General features: G+C 40.4%; 2 protein-coding genes across 5 annotated transcripts in view; one reads left to right on the forward strand and one right to left on the reverse strand.

The window, feature by feature from the left end:
* The window catches only part of GNGT1 (G protein subunit gamma transducin 1), a 369003-nt gene that overhangs the window by 331101 nt on the left and 20440 nt on the right, over nucleotides 1-17462 (forward strand). The gene's annotated exons all lie outside the window — the stretch shown is intronic.
* Nucleotides 6620-11521, reverse strand: TFPI2 (tissue factor pathway inhibitor 2). Its single transcript, XM_069587420.1, has 5 exons — nucleotides 11111-11521; nucleotides 10653-10835; nucleotides 9289-9468; nucleotides 8014-8184; nucleotides 6620-7647 (listed from the first exon to the last, which is right to left on the reverse strand). The coding sequence occupies exons 1-5, from the start codon at nucleotides 11196-11198 to the stop codon at nucleotides 7568-7570; spliced, it is 702 nt and encodes a 233-aa protein (XP_069443521.1). The 5' UTR covers nucleotides 11199-11521; the 3' UTR covers nucleotides 6620-7567.

Below are 17462 nucleotides of genomic sequence, written 5' to 3' on the forward strand. Positions count from 1 at the left end.
TGCAGGCAGACGTTTTAACCTCTGAGCCATCTTCATTTATCCTTCCATTTTTATGGACATTTTTGCTGGGTATACAATTACTGGTTTGCAGGATTTGTTTGCTTAGCTCTTTAAAATGTTAGTCTGTTGTTTTCTGACTTTCATGGTTTCTGTTGAAATATCAGTCACCAGTTTTTTTGATGCTCATTTGGGGATATTATCTCTGTTTTTTCTAGGTAAATTAATTTGACTTTAATTTTCAGAAGTCTGGCTGAAATGTGGCCAGTGGTATTTATCTTTGGATTTATCCTGTTTGGAATATGTAGAGATTCTTGAATATATTGTCATATGTTCTTAGTTAGGAGAAACTCTTACCCATAATTTTTCCAATATTGCTTCTTTTTATATTCTCTATATTAATTATTATAGTATATAGAACTTTTCTTATTGCTTTGTTCAAAATGTTACTGTGTTTTGAGGAATATCTACTGGGCTTTGGCACAAATATCATGCACCCTGTTTACTTGTAAGGATGTCACATAATCAATTTAGGAGTTGAGAAAATGCTAAATGAACCCTGCTTAATGACATCATGAAATAATATATCACAATTCAACTTGCAGAGGAAAATCAAAATAACATCTTCCTCAAATTGGAAGAAAATATCTGTAAATCATGTAACTAGCAAAGGATTCTTACCCAGAATACATAAAAAAATACAAATTAATAATACAGAGTCAAATGGAAAAGTGGAAGAAATACAAATAGACAACTTACAGAAGAGGAAATGACAATGGCCAACAAAATAGTTAAAACTGATTTTCAACATCATCATTAATCAGGAGAATAATATCAAACAACAGTGAGGTACAATGTCTCAGTTATATGAATGGCAACAAATTAAAGACTTGGACATTGCTCAGTGTTGTCAAAAACTTGAAGAAATAGAAATTTGTATACATTGCTGCTTAATGGTATTAATATCGACATGTCTTTAACTAGCAACCCCATTTCCAGGTCCATATATGTGTACAATGAGATGTGTATATAAACATTTGTGATAATATTGTTTATAAAAGCAAAAATTTGGAAATATCCACCAATAAGGAAATGAATGAATATACTGTACCATATTCATGTACTGGGATAACATTGCAAAGTCAGAATAAATGAAGCAGTTCTGCATGAAACAATCTGGATTTATAGACTATACCTAAAACATGATGGGCTTTCCTGGTGGATCAGACAGTAAGAATCTGCCTGCAATGCAGGAGACGCAGGTTCAATGCCCAGGTCAAGAAGATCCCCTGGAGGAGGAAATGGCAACCCACGCCAGTGTTCTCGCCTGGAGAATTCCACGGACAGAGAAGCCTGGTGGGCTACAGTGCATGGGGTTGCAAAGAGTTGGACATGACTGAGTGACTGACACTTTCACTTTCACAACCTAGTGGTAGCAATGCATCATGACAATGGATACACACCATGTGACACCATAGAAATAATTGTAAGACACGTATAGCAGTACTTCATATTGCTGTGGGTGAATATATTCATAATACAAGTGTTAAAATATGCACATACTCCAGTATTAGAAGATCAGTTACTTTTCAAGAGAGTGAGGGAGAGACAGGATCACAGAGGAGCATTTGAGTCTTAAGTTCTGTTTGCAACATTTCATTTCTGAAAACAGAAAAAGCAACTGAAACAAATTTGGCAAACTCCTATCATGCTTTTTAAATTGGGTCAGTTATACTGTTTTCTGTAATTTTTCATACATTTGAAGCAATTCATGATTAAAATTTAAATTATAAACATAGTAGCACTTTTTTTTTTTTTGAGCCAAACTTTGTATTTCCTCATTCATATTGTGAACAAAACAATTGCTTTCTTTGCCTCTGGGGTGTAAGACTTGGTCGCCTATAAGTTACTCAAATATGCAGGGGATAAAAGTGACTGAATTTGCAGTGTTCTTTTTTATGTTAACATTATAAGCTAAGTTTAAAGGAAAATATAACCTTTAGTGAGAGGAAATAAATAATTTTAAGTGCAACATTTAGTAATAATCCTGGAAATACCAACTAAAATAATGATTAAGTGTTAGTCGTTCAACTGTGTCTGACTCTTTGTGATGCCATGAACTCTAGCCTGCCGGACTCCTCTGTCCATGGGCTTCTTTAGACAAGAACACTGGAGTGGGTAGCCGTTCCCTTCTTCAGGGGATCTTCCTGACCCAGGGGTCGAACCTGGGTCTCCTTCATTTCAGGTAGATTCTTTACCTTCAGAGTCAACAAGGAAGCTAGTCTAATAATCTGTTATTGTTGTTGTTCAGTTGCCCAGTCATGTCCGACTCTTTGTGACCCCATGGACTGCAGCACATGAGGCCTCCCTGTGCTTCACCATCTCCCAGAGTTTGCCCAAGTTCATGTCCATTGCATCATTGATGGCATCCAGCCATCTCATCCTCTGATACCTTCTTCTCCTGCTGCCCTCAGTCTTTCCCAGCATCAGGGACTTCTCCAGTGAGTTGACTGTTAGCATTTGAGTCTTAAGTTCTGTTTGTAACATTTCATTTCTGAAAACAGAAAAAGCAACTGAAACAAATTTGGCAAACTCCTATCATGTTTTTTAAATTGGATGACCAAAATACTGATCATGACCAAAATAGTCTGTTATTAGATACCTAATAATCCAATAATGATTAGATACCACTTAATTATAACTGATTTTCCTGTTTATTTTAAACCCATTTGTTGGGCATTTGTATGCATTCTTAGATTCTTAGGTGGGGATAAATTGATTTAACTTTGTAATGCAATTTGTTAGTATATACTGAGAGCATAAAAATGCTCATACCTCTTGACTAAGTTATTTCCACCTCAAGGAGACAAACGTTGTTAATCACTTGATGGTGAAATACTAGATTGTTTATATTTCCTTATATTTTTCTTTTATTTTCTATATAGTATACAGTGGGTATAATAATATATTTTAAAATGAAAGAAAATCCTCTTAATTTTGCCTGAAAAACCCAAACACTCTAACAATAAAACTCCTAGGAAAATAAATACTGTATTAGTGTGTCTGGGAGTTGTATCAGGCATAGCAAAGCCCAAGGGACAAATGGTTAAACTTGCTTGAGGGGGGTCAAGGAATTCTGTGCCAACAAGAAAATTCAACTTGCCAAGTGTTCCTCAATGCGTGATTTAAGTATTCATCCTAATCATTTGGAGTCAGTGTTTTTAATGTACATCTTTTGAGTGTCAACTCAAACCACTAAATCAAAACACTTGGACATGGGGCTTAGAAGTCTGCGTAAGTACCTGGCTGCCCAGATGGTTCTAATGCACAAAATTTGATAACCATATTATATAAAAATAAGGCAGTATGACATGTTTTAGAAACTGAATATAATCTAGTGCAGCTGAATTGTAGGTTACAGATGATGGTGGAATGGGGTAGATCAATCTGGAAGAGAATACTATGGTCTACTTGTAAGAAGTCTTAAATGACACACAGGGGCTTGGACAGTAACATGAAGATTCAACAGAAAATCATTAAAAGAGTTTTAAGCAGAAGAGTAAACTGATAAGATTTTTTAATAAATATTTCTTGGGCATCGGTGTGAATGATTGGATATGGAGCAGACGTAGGCAGGGAGGAAACTTGGGAAAATGTTTTAATTTTCCTGGATTAAGCTTAAAATAGGCATATGCTTCCCTGGTGGTACTAGTAGTGAAAACTCCACCTGCCAATGCAGGAGACACAGGAGACATGGGTTCACTCATGGGTTGGGAGGATCCCCTGGAGTAGGAAATGGCAACCCACTCCAATATTCTTGCCTGGAGAATCCCATGAACCGAGGAGCCAGGCAGGCTACAGTCCATGGGACTGCGAAGAGTCAGACTCGATTGAGAACGCACAACACAGAACAGGATTGAGTAGATATGCTTGGCAACCAATTGAATATGTGAGTGAAGGGAGAAGAAATAACCTTAGATGATTTTGATTTCCACATTTGCTTGCCTTCATCTCTACATTTATAACAATATATAGGCAAAGAATAGTTAAAGTTTGCAGTTTTCTATTTTTTTGTATTTTTATCCAAAACCCAATATATATATTTTTAGGAACACGACACTTGTAAAGACAAGCTTCTACAAGCACTGTTACAATATAAGGAAGGCCATGCCAAAGGACAGTCCCTCACTGAAAAACATCATTGCCTAAATGTCTACAAGACTTTTGGCAGAAATAGCATGTACACTTGGAGATACTGGGACTTCCCTGGTGGCACAGATTGTAGGTAAAGAATCTGCCTAAAATCCAAGAGATCCAGCTTCAATCCCTGGGTCAGAAAAATCTCCTGGAAAAGGGAATGGCTACCCATGTCCCAGTCAATGGACAGAGGAGCCTGGCAGGCTACAGTCCACGGGGTCACAAAGAGTTGGACACAACGGAGTGACTAACACTTTGGAGGTACTGTGATTCAAGAATCCTCTGGAAGGCTCCAGGTGCAGTTTCTATAAGTGAACGTGTACAATATGTATACACGGGTGGTAGTCCATAATAACTTTTTTCAGTAAGTGAATGTGATGTTAAAAGCTAGCCCATTCCTTTTTCATGTCACAGACTGGGACATTTCTTTTAATCAGTCTGTCTGGTGAAACCACAGTAGTGACTTGTCTTCAAGCTGATTGTGGCAAGAAGGAATTTCCCTTCAACTGCAGAACGCCCTACAACAGCTTTATTTGTTACTTCATTGAATTAAAATTGCAGAGGTTTGGAGTATTAGAACAGTTGTATAGAAGTCCACTTTTGACCCTTGCTGAATAGAAAACTGCAGCTGTAAGCCAGGTCACGTCCATGAACCTGGGTTAAAGGTGACGAATAGCAAATCAAGTTTTCCCTGTAGTGCTTGGAACTCCCCAAGTCCGCCACAAAGACTCTGTATCACTCAGTCAACAATCCCAGAACACAGACAAGATCCTTCTGTTGTAATCATTCTCAGAAACCACCAAAAAAGTCCTAAATATAGGCCTTACTCAACTGAAAACTTTTAATGACATACTTTTTGTTGTTGTTACCTCTCATACTCTATAAAAGCCTCCTCCTCTTTTTCCTCCTCTTAAAAATGTCTTTGGTTTGTTGGAGAAACTAGGATGTTTGTCTTGTAGGGTGTCCAGTATTATGGATTTGGCTGGTTGACTTTCCCTGGGCCCTTAGAACTTGCTCCTTTATCCCCAAGTGTGCCTTATAATCTGACAGTACAATGATAGGTCTACAATGAGCTAGAGACTGGCTTAACTTTAGGCTTATTTTTTTCTCTCCTTCTGTCTGCAAGATCACTTCTTTGGACGGGGTGTCCATTTCTTGTTACCTCATATCCAGAAGTGAATAATATGTGTTGGCACACTTTTAGTAAGGTTAAAATTATCCATTAGTCTCATTGCTCCATGGAACTGTTCTCCATCAATCTTCCATGCCCTGGTTTCAGCATGCACAGATAATCATTACCCAGATGCACACGTTCACTAGGGGTATCTTCTAACATTTTATTGCATGTATTAGGTGGGATTCCTCTGTGAGTAACTTTCTCTCATACACTATTTAGTTTTTAAGACTAAATAAAAAAGAATAAGTCCTTTATTATTTCTCTTAATTCATTAGTTTTCAAAGTAGTGAGATAGTGCTCTAGCAAGCTTCAAGAGTCACCAAGGAGGTGCGTGTGTGTGTGTGTGTGTGTGTGTGATGATTAATCATGTTATATTCATATTTATATACTTACCCATATTGTGGTCAATATTTGTTTTGATGCTCATATTGCCTCATTCCCTGATGGTACTCTCCTATTCTTGTGATAGGACTCATTAGGCTTTCATAGTTTCCTTACTTTATTTAATGAAATGGCCCAGGTTCATCTTTCAGATTTCTTGTCTCAGACCTACACTCAGCGATTATTCTCAAGACCTCTGGTTTCTTTTACTGACTATAATCTGGACAGTAGCTGTACCTACTACTGCTGGATTGTCATTGATCCAAAGACTTTGCAATGAAAGGGTGGGAGACACATTTTTATAGAATATATAATATTCTATACATAATAGGTTCAAAATAACACTACAAAATGCATTTTCAGAATTTATTTGACTCTTGGATTATATTTTCCAAAAGATACATAGTCCAATTACTAGTTTTGAAAGTCACTGAAAATAGTCATATACCCTTTTCACACTTATGCCATTATTCAATATTTATTTAGGTTCAATTGTTTTGGTTGGCTTCCAATCTTAGAAAAATGCTTTTTATTTTTTAAATTTAATTTTGGCTTTAAATGACACAAAAATTTACATGGTCCAAGATCAAAACTATATAGTAAGGTACATTCACATCTTCCTCCATCTTATAGGTAACCATTTTTAATATAATATCTTTGTATCTTCTATTATTTGTGAATGTGTATTTAGTCACATTGTTCTAGACCCTGTTTTATTAAGTGTATTCTGAGGATCAGATGATATTCACATATAAATAATTTGCTCACTTTTCATTCATAATTTCTTCAACCAACCCCCTAATGATAAGTGTCTCATTTGTTTCCAGGTTTCGGTTTTATTCCAAATAATCCATCAACCACAGCATATAGCATTTTCATTTTTTTATTGCTGTTGTCATACCTTTGGGATACATTTTTAAAAGAAAGATTGTTCAAGAAAAGCACAAACGTACTTATACTTTTGCCAGATCAGGGGCATACTTTTAAATATTACTCTTGCCAAAAAAATGTAGGAATTTAAAAGAAGATCTTGTTGTTACAGAGAAAGAAAAAAACTGTTTAAATGAAATGCTCATATTTATCAGCAATATTTTATTAGTGGAATTTAAATTATTAAACATATGCGTTGTCTCTGATATAATATAAATACAGTACAAAAATTTTAACAACATATGCTGAGTGGGGATGGATGGATAGATGAACAGAGAGAATTTTCCCCCTCCGAGGAGAACATTTCTGATATAATTAATGTACTAGCTTTTTAATTCAGTCAAAAACGTTACTTTATTATCTTTTAAATGACACAACAGAAATTGAAGTAAGTTAGCAGGATCTACATAATAGCATTTGTAACATTTTTTGAAGTATTGGTAAATCTTCAAATTTGTCTCCTTGGGCCTAAAATACAATCTAATTTTTAAATACAAAATTAAATATATTTGCTGGTCCTTTTTATGATCCTATATGTTAAAAAATATGATTATATTGTCTCATGTTTTTCAGTCACAATCATCTTCTGTAATCAGGGAGAGCAACCCCAAGAACTGAGTGAGTCATATTTGCTTTTATATCTTATGCACAGCAAGAATTTAACCTCATAAACAAGTAGTTGAATAGCATATTTAAAACAATAGATTCACATTTGAATAGCAGCTACTTATGTATTAAAAAATACACAAATAAAAAATGTAACATGTAAGAACTGGTGGATAAATCACTAATGGTTGGCTTGCCTGTGTTACCATGTTGTCCTTTAGATATAACCATAAGGACATTCACAAGATGACATCCAGAAAAAAAAAAAGAAGAAGCTGGTTAAAACTGCTTCTTAATTTTCAGTCTTCTATTGGCAAAGAGAAGTCTTGGCATCTTCTTGTTCTTTTCCTTCTTCAAGGCTAAGATCAACAAAATAAAAATAAACATCATATGTCCCCAGTCTGTAGACTCATTGTAAATCACCATTTCTGACATGCTTACAAACCCACCTCGTCTTACTTTTAACGAGTATAAAGTCAGGTTTACTCACTATCCACTAAGTTAATAACATTCTACCTTTAAAATATCAGGACACAGCTACTGCCTACTGTAGTTAGCCTGTGTAAGCATTTAGACAAAACTGATCAGTACTGAAGTGCTATGTATGTAGTAGTCTAGAAATGGCAATATGCTATTAGTAAAATGGGTACATAAAATAATTTTGTTTATGAATTATGTATAAAGTTAGTTTAAAAACTGAATAAGAAAAAAACCCAAAACATTACCTTTTACACAAGTACGTTTGCAGTCCTTCAAGTTGACAAAATTATTGTCATTCCCTCCACAGCCAGTATAGGTGAAGGCCTCACAGGCTTTGTGTCTTGGGTTAAAATAATAGCGAGTGACATTAGCAGAACACAGCCCCTCATCTTTTAGGCTGTAGCAAAATGCTGGAGCTTAATGGAAAAGAAAATAAAATTAGAAATGCAGTAATACTGGAAATAATAAGCTGTGCTGATTACTGAAGTAAGTGAAAAAACATCTAATCCCATAGAAGCTTCTTGCTGAATCCAAAATATTATACTAAGCCATTTAAAAAGTGTGCCTTACATTTCAAACACATAGTTTGTTCATTATAAATTCTTATGGAGTAGATAGAATTTCAAGCTATATCCTTGTATCATTTGAATGTGTAAAGAAATTAAACCCCCAAATCATGTATGGTCAGGTAAAAATGAGCTGTGTTTCAAGAGAAATATGTGACATGCTTTGGCACACTCTTTTGTGTTGGTAGTTTTAATTTCAATGTTTCTATCAGCTCTCCTTCCATTATTAATCAAGAATACATATAGCTAATTCCCAGGTAGCCACTGGAACACTTACATTTACATAAACAATTTAAGAGAACACCAGCAACAAGCAACTCCTCATTAATTCAAGATTTTGCATACTCAACACAGTATAGCTACAGAGGTTTATCAGAGACCGCCAAAGCAAATTTTCCTTGTTTGTTGAACTTATCTATGTGTACATGTCTCTGCTGTGCCTACGGAAAATGCCTGGACTGCCTCTACAAACACTGCCCACTACCCAAGTAACCCATCATTTTAGGGATTGCATGGGCTATGTAGGTAAAACATGGGGAGGAGAGATCAATTTGTGCTACAATATGTAATTACTAAAGAACACAGAAATCTAATGAAAAAGTTTAGAAAACTTCAGGTTTCACCAGCTTAAGTCTCTCTCTGTCTCACATTATCTCATATATATACCTGATTTCATACATGTGATTCATCAATGAACACTGTAGTGTTTTTTTTTTATGTGCAAGTTAAATAGATGAGAAATAGTTCTAAAGAAACAATGCAAAAGAGGAAGTAAAAGCTTGAATCAGAGCTTCGTCACTTTCCAGCCCTGAGAACTTGGCAAGTTATTAAACTTCTAGCTCGCACTCTCACAAATTCATGCAAACCAGCTTAATTTCATATCAATTATTAATGTTTTCACCCTAAAGTCTAAATAAAGAAATGAAGTACAGACACCACAAAGAGAGTATTTACCTCTCTTTGGCGCACAGAAGTCCATACACGAAGCTTTATCTGGGAACCGGTTCTCATTGCTGTGACACCCGCCAGATATGAACTTTTCACAGGTCATAGAACTTAGATTGAAGAAATACTGTTCTCTGAGCTCCCCACACTGCTTCTTATTCACTTTTAACCGGCAAATTTTGGGAACTTCTAGGAAAACGAGGGCATAAAACAATGTCAGTCAAAAATCAGCCTTCTTACTCTTCCTTTAAAACTTAACTGTATTTTCAGAAGCCACTGGTGGTGGCCAGGGGTAGAGTGGTGATGGGGGTGGGAGGCATGATATTTAGCGCTGAGCTAGTAAACGCCCAAAAGATTGCCCATTAGTCCAGCAACAACAAGATTTTGTATCCTTGGGTCCAGCATTCCGCAGATGCAACCAACCCAGAGAGAAAATATTCAGGAAAAAATAATTCCTGAAAGTTCATTAAAAAAAAACACACAAAAAAACAAAGCTTGAATTTGTCCTATGCTGGTAGGAAATCTAGAGATAAATTAAAGTATAAGGGAGAATATGCACAGGTTATATGCAAATGCTGTGGATTTTGGCATCTTGGAACCAGTCACCACAGACACTGAGAGACAACTCTATTCACCTTTTGATTTTTTTAACAGTGTCTCCAGACCCGATACAGCTGTGATAAATTTTTCATGCTTACTGGAAAGATTCTTCTCTCAGAGTGTTCTGATTGTTTCAATGTATGAAATTAATCAAACTTATTCATAGGAATACACATTTTTCCCTGGCTCAGTTCCTTTAACAGCTGAGCCCCGTGTTCTATTCCAGGCCTTCACAGAGACAGTAAACATAATTAAAATTGCAAACAGCATTGTGAATCTCTCTATTTTTTATATCTCTATACCAACCCAAGATCTCTTTGGGTATCAAGGGACAAAAGTAAGGTTATAATTAGCTAAATTCAGACGTTAATAACAAAATCCACTGAAAGTATTTCAGATCGCTACACAGTGGACAAGAGGAAAATGCCCTCTCAAGAAGGCATAAAAACCATAGGTTTAGAACTAATGATAAATACAGACAGGCACTTATGTTGCACCTAATACATGACACTCTTGCATCCTTAAGCCTTAGGTGAAATCTTTCCGGAGTCTGCACACACACTGAATTATGATAAATGCCAGTTAAGGGACAGGAAATGTTTGTCGTTGGAAGTTTCATGATCACTTTTAGTCAACTGAAAAGCAATAAGCCAAACAGGATCCGAGAAAATCAAGGATGAAACTTACTATGGGATGTGAAAAATAAGCTCATTTCCCACTTAGCCCTTCTCTGCCGCAGTACTGGAGTTCTGGGAGTGGGAGCGAGCACTTACTCTCAATCTTCCAGCATGCTTCGTTGCAGGCCTCCAAAGTTTCAAAATTGTTGGCATTGCCCTCGCAGCCTCCGTACATGAATTCGCGGCAGCTCTGCGTGTACCTGTCGTAGTAGTAACTGGGGATCCGCGCCCGGCAGGGCCCGTCGTCCAGGGGCAGGAGGCATATCTCCGCGTTATTTCCTACAGGAGGGGTAGGAGAACCAGAGGCAGAGGAGGAGGTCAGCCGCACCTCGGTGGAGGGAGGGCTTCCCCCGGGGTGGTGGGGGTGGGGAGGTTTGTCCCAGCAGCTTCCCAGCCCAGCAGAAGGGCCTTACAGAGACAGGAAGTGCAAACTTGCGGTGCACGACAGGAATTAGGGGGAAGGAGGGCGCAGAGAGCGGGTGCAGGGGTCCGCGGAACTCCTGCCGCCTGGCCAGGGCGAAAAGGGGTCCCCTGAGCGCGGGTTGGTGGGGTACCTGGCGGCGCCTGCGGGGCATCACCCAGCGCAGTTCCCACGAGGAGCAGCGACAGAAGCATCAGCCAGAGGGGGCGAACCGAGTCCATGGTGTCCGGATTCAGACGGTGCCGGCGAGAGGAGCGGAGGATGGTGCACAGCGTCCAACCTCCAAGCGGTCTGGATTCCAGCGCGGTGGGTGCCGCTGCTTTTGTAGGGTTAGCGGCCCTCAGAGACGGGACAGGGCGGAGCGCGCCTTCGTGGAGCCTGGAGGGGAGGCTGATTCATGCCCCGTGAGCTCTGTGACCCGGCCGCCTCCCTGCGCTGGAAAGTGTGTGCGGGGGAGAGGAATTCCCCGCCAAGCTGAACCTGGCCCCAAACTTTCTCCCGTGGCTCTTCGGGGATGACCCAGATGAAGCATTGTGTCAGAGATGGGAAGTCGACAAGCTTGAGGGAAATGACCTGGGTGCGATTGCACAAGGTTCCAACTTGCAGCATCACGCCAAGGCCTGAATCCACACTTTGAAAGCACAAAGTCTGTGTCTTTGGCAGGTAGAAAGTGTGAAACACCTAGGGCCCAAGGAAGCGGGGCTTATTACATTAGATCCTTTCAATAGATTAGAAATGTAAGCATATGCGTATCTATTTACCTTTAGACATAGATATGGGCTTCCTTGGCGGCTCAGATGGTAAAGAATCTCCCTGCAGTGAGGAGTCCCAGGTTCAATCCCTGGGTAGGGAAGATCCCTTGGAGGAGGGAATAGCAACCCACTCTATTCTTGCCTGGAGAATTCCATGGACAAAGGAGCCTGGCAGGCTTCAGTCTGAGCGACTAACACTTTCAACCACTTATTTCAGTAGAGGTCTGATTTACATTTCATGGGCTCATAATATGTCCAAGTGTATAGCTGGGTCAATTTTGGCAATTATATATTCCTTTGTAATCACCACTCCAATCCAGAATTAGAACATTGTCATCACCCCAGAACATTCTCTTATACCCTTTCCCAGTCCATCCTTCAACCTGAGGCCAGGGACAATAGCTCTTCTGATCAGCATAAATTAGATTTCCCTGTTCTAAATCTCATGCAAACAGAATCATAAAATCTGTACTGTTTTGTACTTCACTTTACTGGTTTTAAGACACACTTATGCTGCTGTAGGGGCTTTCCCTCGTGGCTCAAATGGTAAAGAATCTGCCTGCAATGTGGGAGATGCAGGTTCAATCCCTGGATTGGGAAGATCCCCTAGAGAAGGGAATGGCAACCCACTCCAGTATTCTTGCCTGGAGAACCCCACGGACAGAGGAGCCTGGCGAGTCACAGTCCATGGGGTCCCAAAGAGTCGGACACGACTGAGCGACTAACACACACACTCACATGCTGTCTTAGAGTGTGTTCCTTGTAAATGTTGAGTAGTCTTGCAATGTATGAGTATACAGTGAATGTCCTATTACTGGACATTTGTATTATTTCTAGTTTGGGGCTACTGCTATGAATAAAGCTGCTTTGTGTATGCAAACAACTTTTATTACTCTCAAGTAAAATATTTTAAAATGTTAGAAACTGCCAATCAGTTTTCCAAAATGATTCTCCACCCCTATCAGCCGTGTTTTTGAGTCATAACTGTGTTTTTGGACCCGAAACAGGAAAATCCAAAGAGCAGTAGCCTTGGGGGATGTGGCGAGTAGGTCCTGAAGCTTTGACCAAATCAGCTGCTTCCCATACATTTCTCAGGGTCAGTTTGTCTATTACCATTCATTGGTACTTTGACATAATAGTGTGAGCCTAGTCTTTGGTTTATACAAAACAAATGATCTACACTGGGATTTTATATGAAATGTTAAGGATATTTTTGGAGAATATTTTAATGGGCTCTCTTGATGACTGTGTCTTTCCTTCCTCCACCTTTTCCTCTTGCTCTATTTAATATTCTTAAGAAAGTAACTATTCCTGGCTTCTTCTGAAGATACTGAAGGGAATTTACAAGAGTTCTTTCCAGTTTCGGAAAATCTCTCTGCTCAAGGTGAGTTAGTAATCTGGGATATTTCCACATATAATGCCTAGGGCCAGTTTTCAGTTTTCCTGGTGTCATGGCAAAGGACTATATTCCTAGGAAAACTAGCCTGGTCTGGAAATACTCTGTGTCTCTTTTGCTGTCAGATTGCTGGATATCTGTGGTTAAGAGTGACAGGGTTATAAGGATAAAGGTTGAACAACCAGTTTGCCAGGAAGGAAAAATGAAATGGGGGAGGGGTGTGTTGGGTTGAATATGTTACTGATTTCCATGGCGTAAATGCTCCCAGTTATGGCTGATTCCAAACCACCAGAGTTGGGAATGGATGAATACAGTCGCGTTCACCAGAGCCAATGTGAGCTAGCTCCAGCAAGTCAAACACTGAGGCAGCCAGTTGGTTTTGGAAAGATATACTCCTCTGAGAATCAGATTAGATCTTCCCAATACCTCCCAAATACTAATAGGGGAGGAAAATTTCACCAGACATTTAGCCAGGATCATGTTGAGATAATCACTTCATGGCAAATAGATGGGGAAGCAATGGAAACAGTGACAGACTATTTTCTTGGGCTCCAAAATCACTGCAGATGGTGACTGCAGCCATGAAATTAAAAGAGGCTTGCTCCTTGGAAGTAAAGCTATGACAAACCTAGACAGAGTATTAAGAAGCAGAGACAGTACTTTGCTGATAAAGGTCCATATGGTTTTTTCCTGTGGTCATGTATGGATGTGAGAGTTGGACCATAAAGAAGACTGAGCACTGAAAAATTGATGCTTTTGAACTGTAGTGTTGGAGAAGACTCTTGAGAGTCCCTTGGCCTGCAGGGAGATCAAACCAGTAAATTCTAAAAGAAATCAGTCCTGAATATCATTGGAAAGACTGATGCTAAAGCTGAAGGTCCAATACTTTGGCCACCTGATGGGAAAAGCCGACTCATTAGAAAAGACCCTAATTGGGGAAAAATTGAAGGCAGGAGAAGAAGGGGATGACAGAGGATGAGAAGGTTGGATGGCATCACTAACTCAATGCACATGAGTTTGAGCAAGCTCTGGGAGATGGTGAAGGACAGGGAAGCCTGGCTTGCTGCAGTCCTTGGGGTCACAAAGAGTCAGACATGACTGAGTGGCTGAACAACAACAACAATGTTGAGAAGAAAAGTTAATTCAACTTCAAAGGTAAACTATTTCCATTCTTCTGAATCTGTTTAAATATGTCTCCCAAATGGACTAAAAACAGATTCAAGGATTGAGAGTGAGACATAATTACCATTCAGCATAGACTATTGTCAATTCTGTTCTTGGTTCTCAGCTGCTAGCAATTTGTGATCACTTTTTGCTTCATGTATTAATAGAAAGAGTAATATTTTAAATTAGGGCAGATTATTTTGGGGAATTTCACGGTGCAGTGGGAAAGCAGACTTAGGAGTCGGAGGGTACCTGGATTTTCTTTCTTCCTTCTTTGGAAAAATTACATAAACTCTTAGAGCCTCAGTTTTCTTACCTGTGAAATGGATACACTAACTGTCCCTTATAAGTGTGCTGTGAGGATATGACTCAGACAGTAAAGAATCTGCCTTCAAGTAGGAGACCCAAGTTCGATCCCTGCATTGGGAAGATCCCCTGCAGAAGGGAATGGCTACCCATTCCAGTATTCTTGCCTGGGAAATCACATGGACTGAGGAGCCTGGTGAGCTACAGTCCATGGGGTTGCGACTAAGCACATACACACACGTGCTGTATATAAGATGCGTTCCAACTTCAGAGATAATATAAGAGAAAAGGAGTGTCTTAGAATTGACAAAATACACAGTTCTTAAGGGATTAGTCCCAGGTCTGGAAAATCCCCTGGAGGAGGGCATGGCAACCACTCCAGTATTCTTGCCTGGAGAATCCCGTGGACAGAGGACCTAGTGGGCTATGGTCCATGAGGTTTCAGAGTCAGACACGATTAAGCGACTAACACACCACACACACACACACACACACACACACACACACACACGAGAATTAAAAGGAAAGCACCTAGCAACTCAGAGAGATGCGCTTCAGCTCCTCACACACAGGCACGGAATCCACTAGAGTCACCCCATGTCCCAGTTCCCACTGAAAGCCTTGGCACAGCATTTTAAGATGGAGCACGAACCACAATTGAGAAGCAGAGCACCGTGATTGAGCCTGCAGCACTGCAGCCCATGACTTTGCTCCCATCAGATTTCCTCTTTGGCTGAGCTCAGAGGTCACCTCTCCACTTCAGAAGGTGTCACACGGTCAGATATTGCTTTGTGAGGAGCTCTTCTGGGGAGGTGAGCTTCAGGGCTCTCTCAGCCCCAGCAGGCACTCACTGCCCTCCGGCCTGCTGTGTAAGAGATGGAGGGGCACGAGGCAAGACCAGACCTCTCACCCCTTTGAGGTACAGAAGCTATGGACGCAGGCTGCAGTCTGTGCACAGAGGTGCTCTAGACATGTCCATTTCCTCCCTTGTTGATTTTTAGTCTCTTAGTTGTGTCCTACTCTTTTGCAACCCCATGGACAGTAGCCCTCCAGGCTCCTCTGTTGTCCATGGGATTTCCCAGCCAGAAATACTACAGTGGATTGCCATTTCCTTCTCCAGGGGGTCTTCCTGACCCAGGGATCGTACCCACACCTCTGCATCTCCAGCATTGGCAGGTGGATTCTTTACTGCTGAGCCACCTGAGAAGTCCAGTTTCCTGTGTTGCTCTGTCCCAAATACAGCGTGTCTCTAACAGCTCTGTGACCACTGCACAGGGACAGGGAAGGACAAATGAACACGTGGGGGAGTTAGGAGTGTGAAACTGTCAATCCAGGTGATCAGGAAGAGCATTACCCCTCAGTTGCAAAACCCTTGAGTATTTCTATATCCCTGAAAAAAAGATCTTTTCCAATATAAGAGGAAGCTAAAATTCCTGGGACTATTTTAAGTTGTTGAATTTATTTTTAGGACCATGTGGAAAGGAGCTATGTGACCACTACAATCAGCCTCCACACGGATGTCATAGTACTTCTTTCTCCTTAAACCTGTGTCTAGGCCAAAAGATTAGCACAGCACAGCTGAGGAACAGAATTCCTTTATCCGAGTCAACAGGAAGTGCAAGGCCGGAGGGAACTGGGAAAAACAGTCACCCAGATTGACTTGTCATTGCCAGACCAAGCAACAGCTCTAATGGTGCAGCTAAAGACAGAGGCTCAAAATAGCTTAGAGATCTGTAAAATAAGGCATGGAATTCTTACATTCTTATAGTGCATATATGAATGCTCAGTCGTGTCCAATTCAACTGAGCTGACAAATGCAGTCCTAGGGACTGGAGCCCACCAGGATCTTCTGTCCATAGGATTCTCCAGGCAAGAATCCTGGAGTGGGTTGCCATGCCCTCCTCCAGGGGATCTTCCTGACCCAGGGATCGAACCCAGGTCTCCTGCATTGCAGGTAGGTTCTTTACCACTGAGAAACCTTTGAAGTCCCCATTCTTACAGAATGAATGCTGAAAAGAACTGTCAATACCATCTGTCCCAGTATTGTTATTTTACCTTTACGAGTTGAGGCCTAGAAAGATAAAATGGCTGGTCATGTTCACTTGCCTTCGTTGTTGGCAGAGCTGAGCCTAGAACCCACATTCCTGATACTTAATCAGCCCTGGATTCTTGCTGACACAGCCAGACCAAGGCTGTTTCCGCTGTGTCAGGACCTTAGAGTATTTGCTGCTTTGTTTCTCAGTCATGTCCAACTCTTTGCAACCCCATGGTCTGATCCTCTGTCCAGAACACTGGAGTGGGTTGCCATGACCTCCTGCAGGGGATCTTCCAAACCCGGGGATCGACCAGGTCTCCTGCTTTGCAGGCAGATTCTTTACCATCTGAGCCCCCAGGGAAGCCCTTAGAGTATTTAGTGTTCATGTAAATACCAGAATTGGAGCACACATACACTCCTGTGAGTTCGGGAGCAGCATTTTGTATGTCAGATCCTTGCCTCTGTTCTTTTCCACATCCTTCCTGACCTTGGCGTCATAACAAGTGGATGTGAAGTTGTTTTGGAACACAGTTGCTTCTAGAATTCCCAAGTCCTGAGCATTCTATTCTATCCTCTGAGAGCCCTACAGACTTCAAAGGTGACCATGAATTTAAGGAAAGGATTGAGGCAGATGGTCTTCCTCTCTGTCAGATACCCGAGGGAGTGGTGGCCTGTCTAACTTTTGAGTGAATGAGGAGAATTAATTTAACGCAGTGATTTGGGGATGCATATCATAACATAACATCACCACTTAAGGAGTTACATTGCTGCTGCTGCTAAATCGCTTCAGTCGTATCCGACTCTGTGCAACCCCATAAACGGCAGCCCACCA

The sequence above is a fragment of the Ovis canadensis genome, chromosome 4 (assembly GCF_042477335.2).
Source record: "Ovis canadensis isolate MfBH-ARS-UI-01 breed Bighorn chromosome 4, ARS-UI_OviCan_v2, whole genome shotgun sequence".
Classification (NCBI taxonomy): domain Eukaryota; kingdom Metazoa; phylum Chordata; class Mammalia; order Artiodactyla; family Bovidae; genus Ovis; species Ovis canadensis.

What these genes read in the sequence shown, in the direction of transcription:
- TFPI2 (XM_069587420.1), bottom strand. Translation starts at nt 11,198, where the DNA reads ATGGACTCGGTTCGCCCCCTCTGGCTGATGCTTCTGTCGCTGCTCCTC. An exon ending in TGCCCCGCAGGCGCCGCCAG is followed by an intron (nt 10,836 to 11,110) that starts GTACCCCACCAA and finishes CCCCTCCTGTAG; the next exon opens with GAAATAACGCGGAGATATGC. An exon ending in AGCATGCTGGAAGATTGAGA is followed by an intron (nt 9,469 to 10,652) that starts GTAAGTGCTCGC and finishes TCGTTTTCCTAG; the next exon opens with AAGTTCCCAAAATTTGCCGG.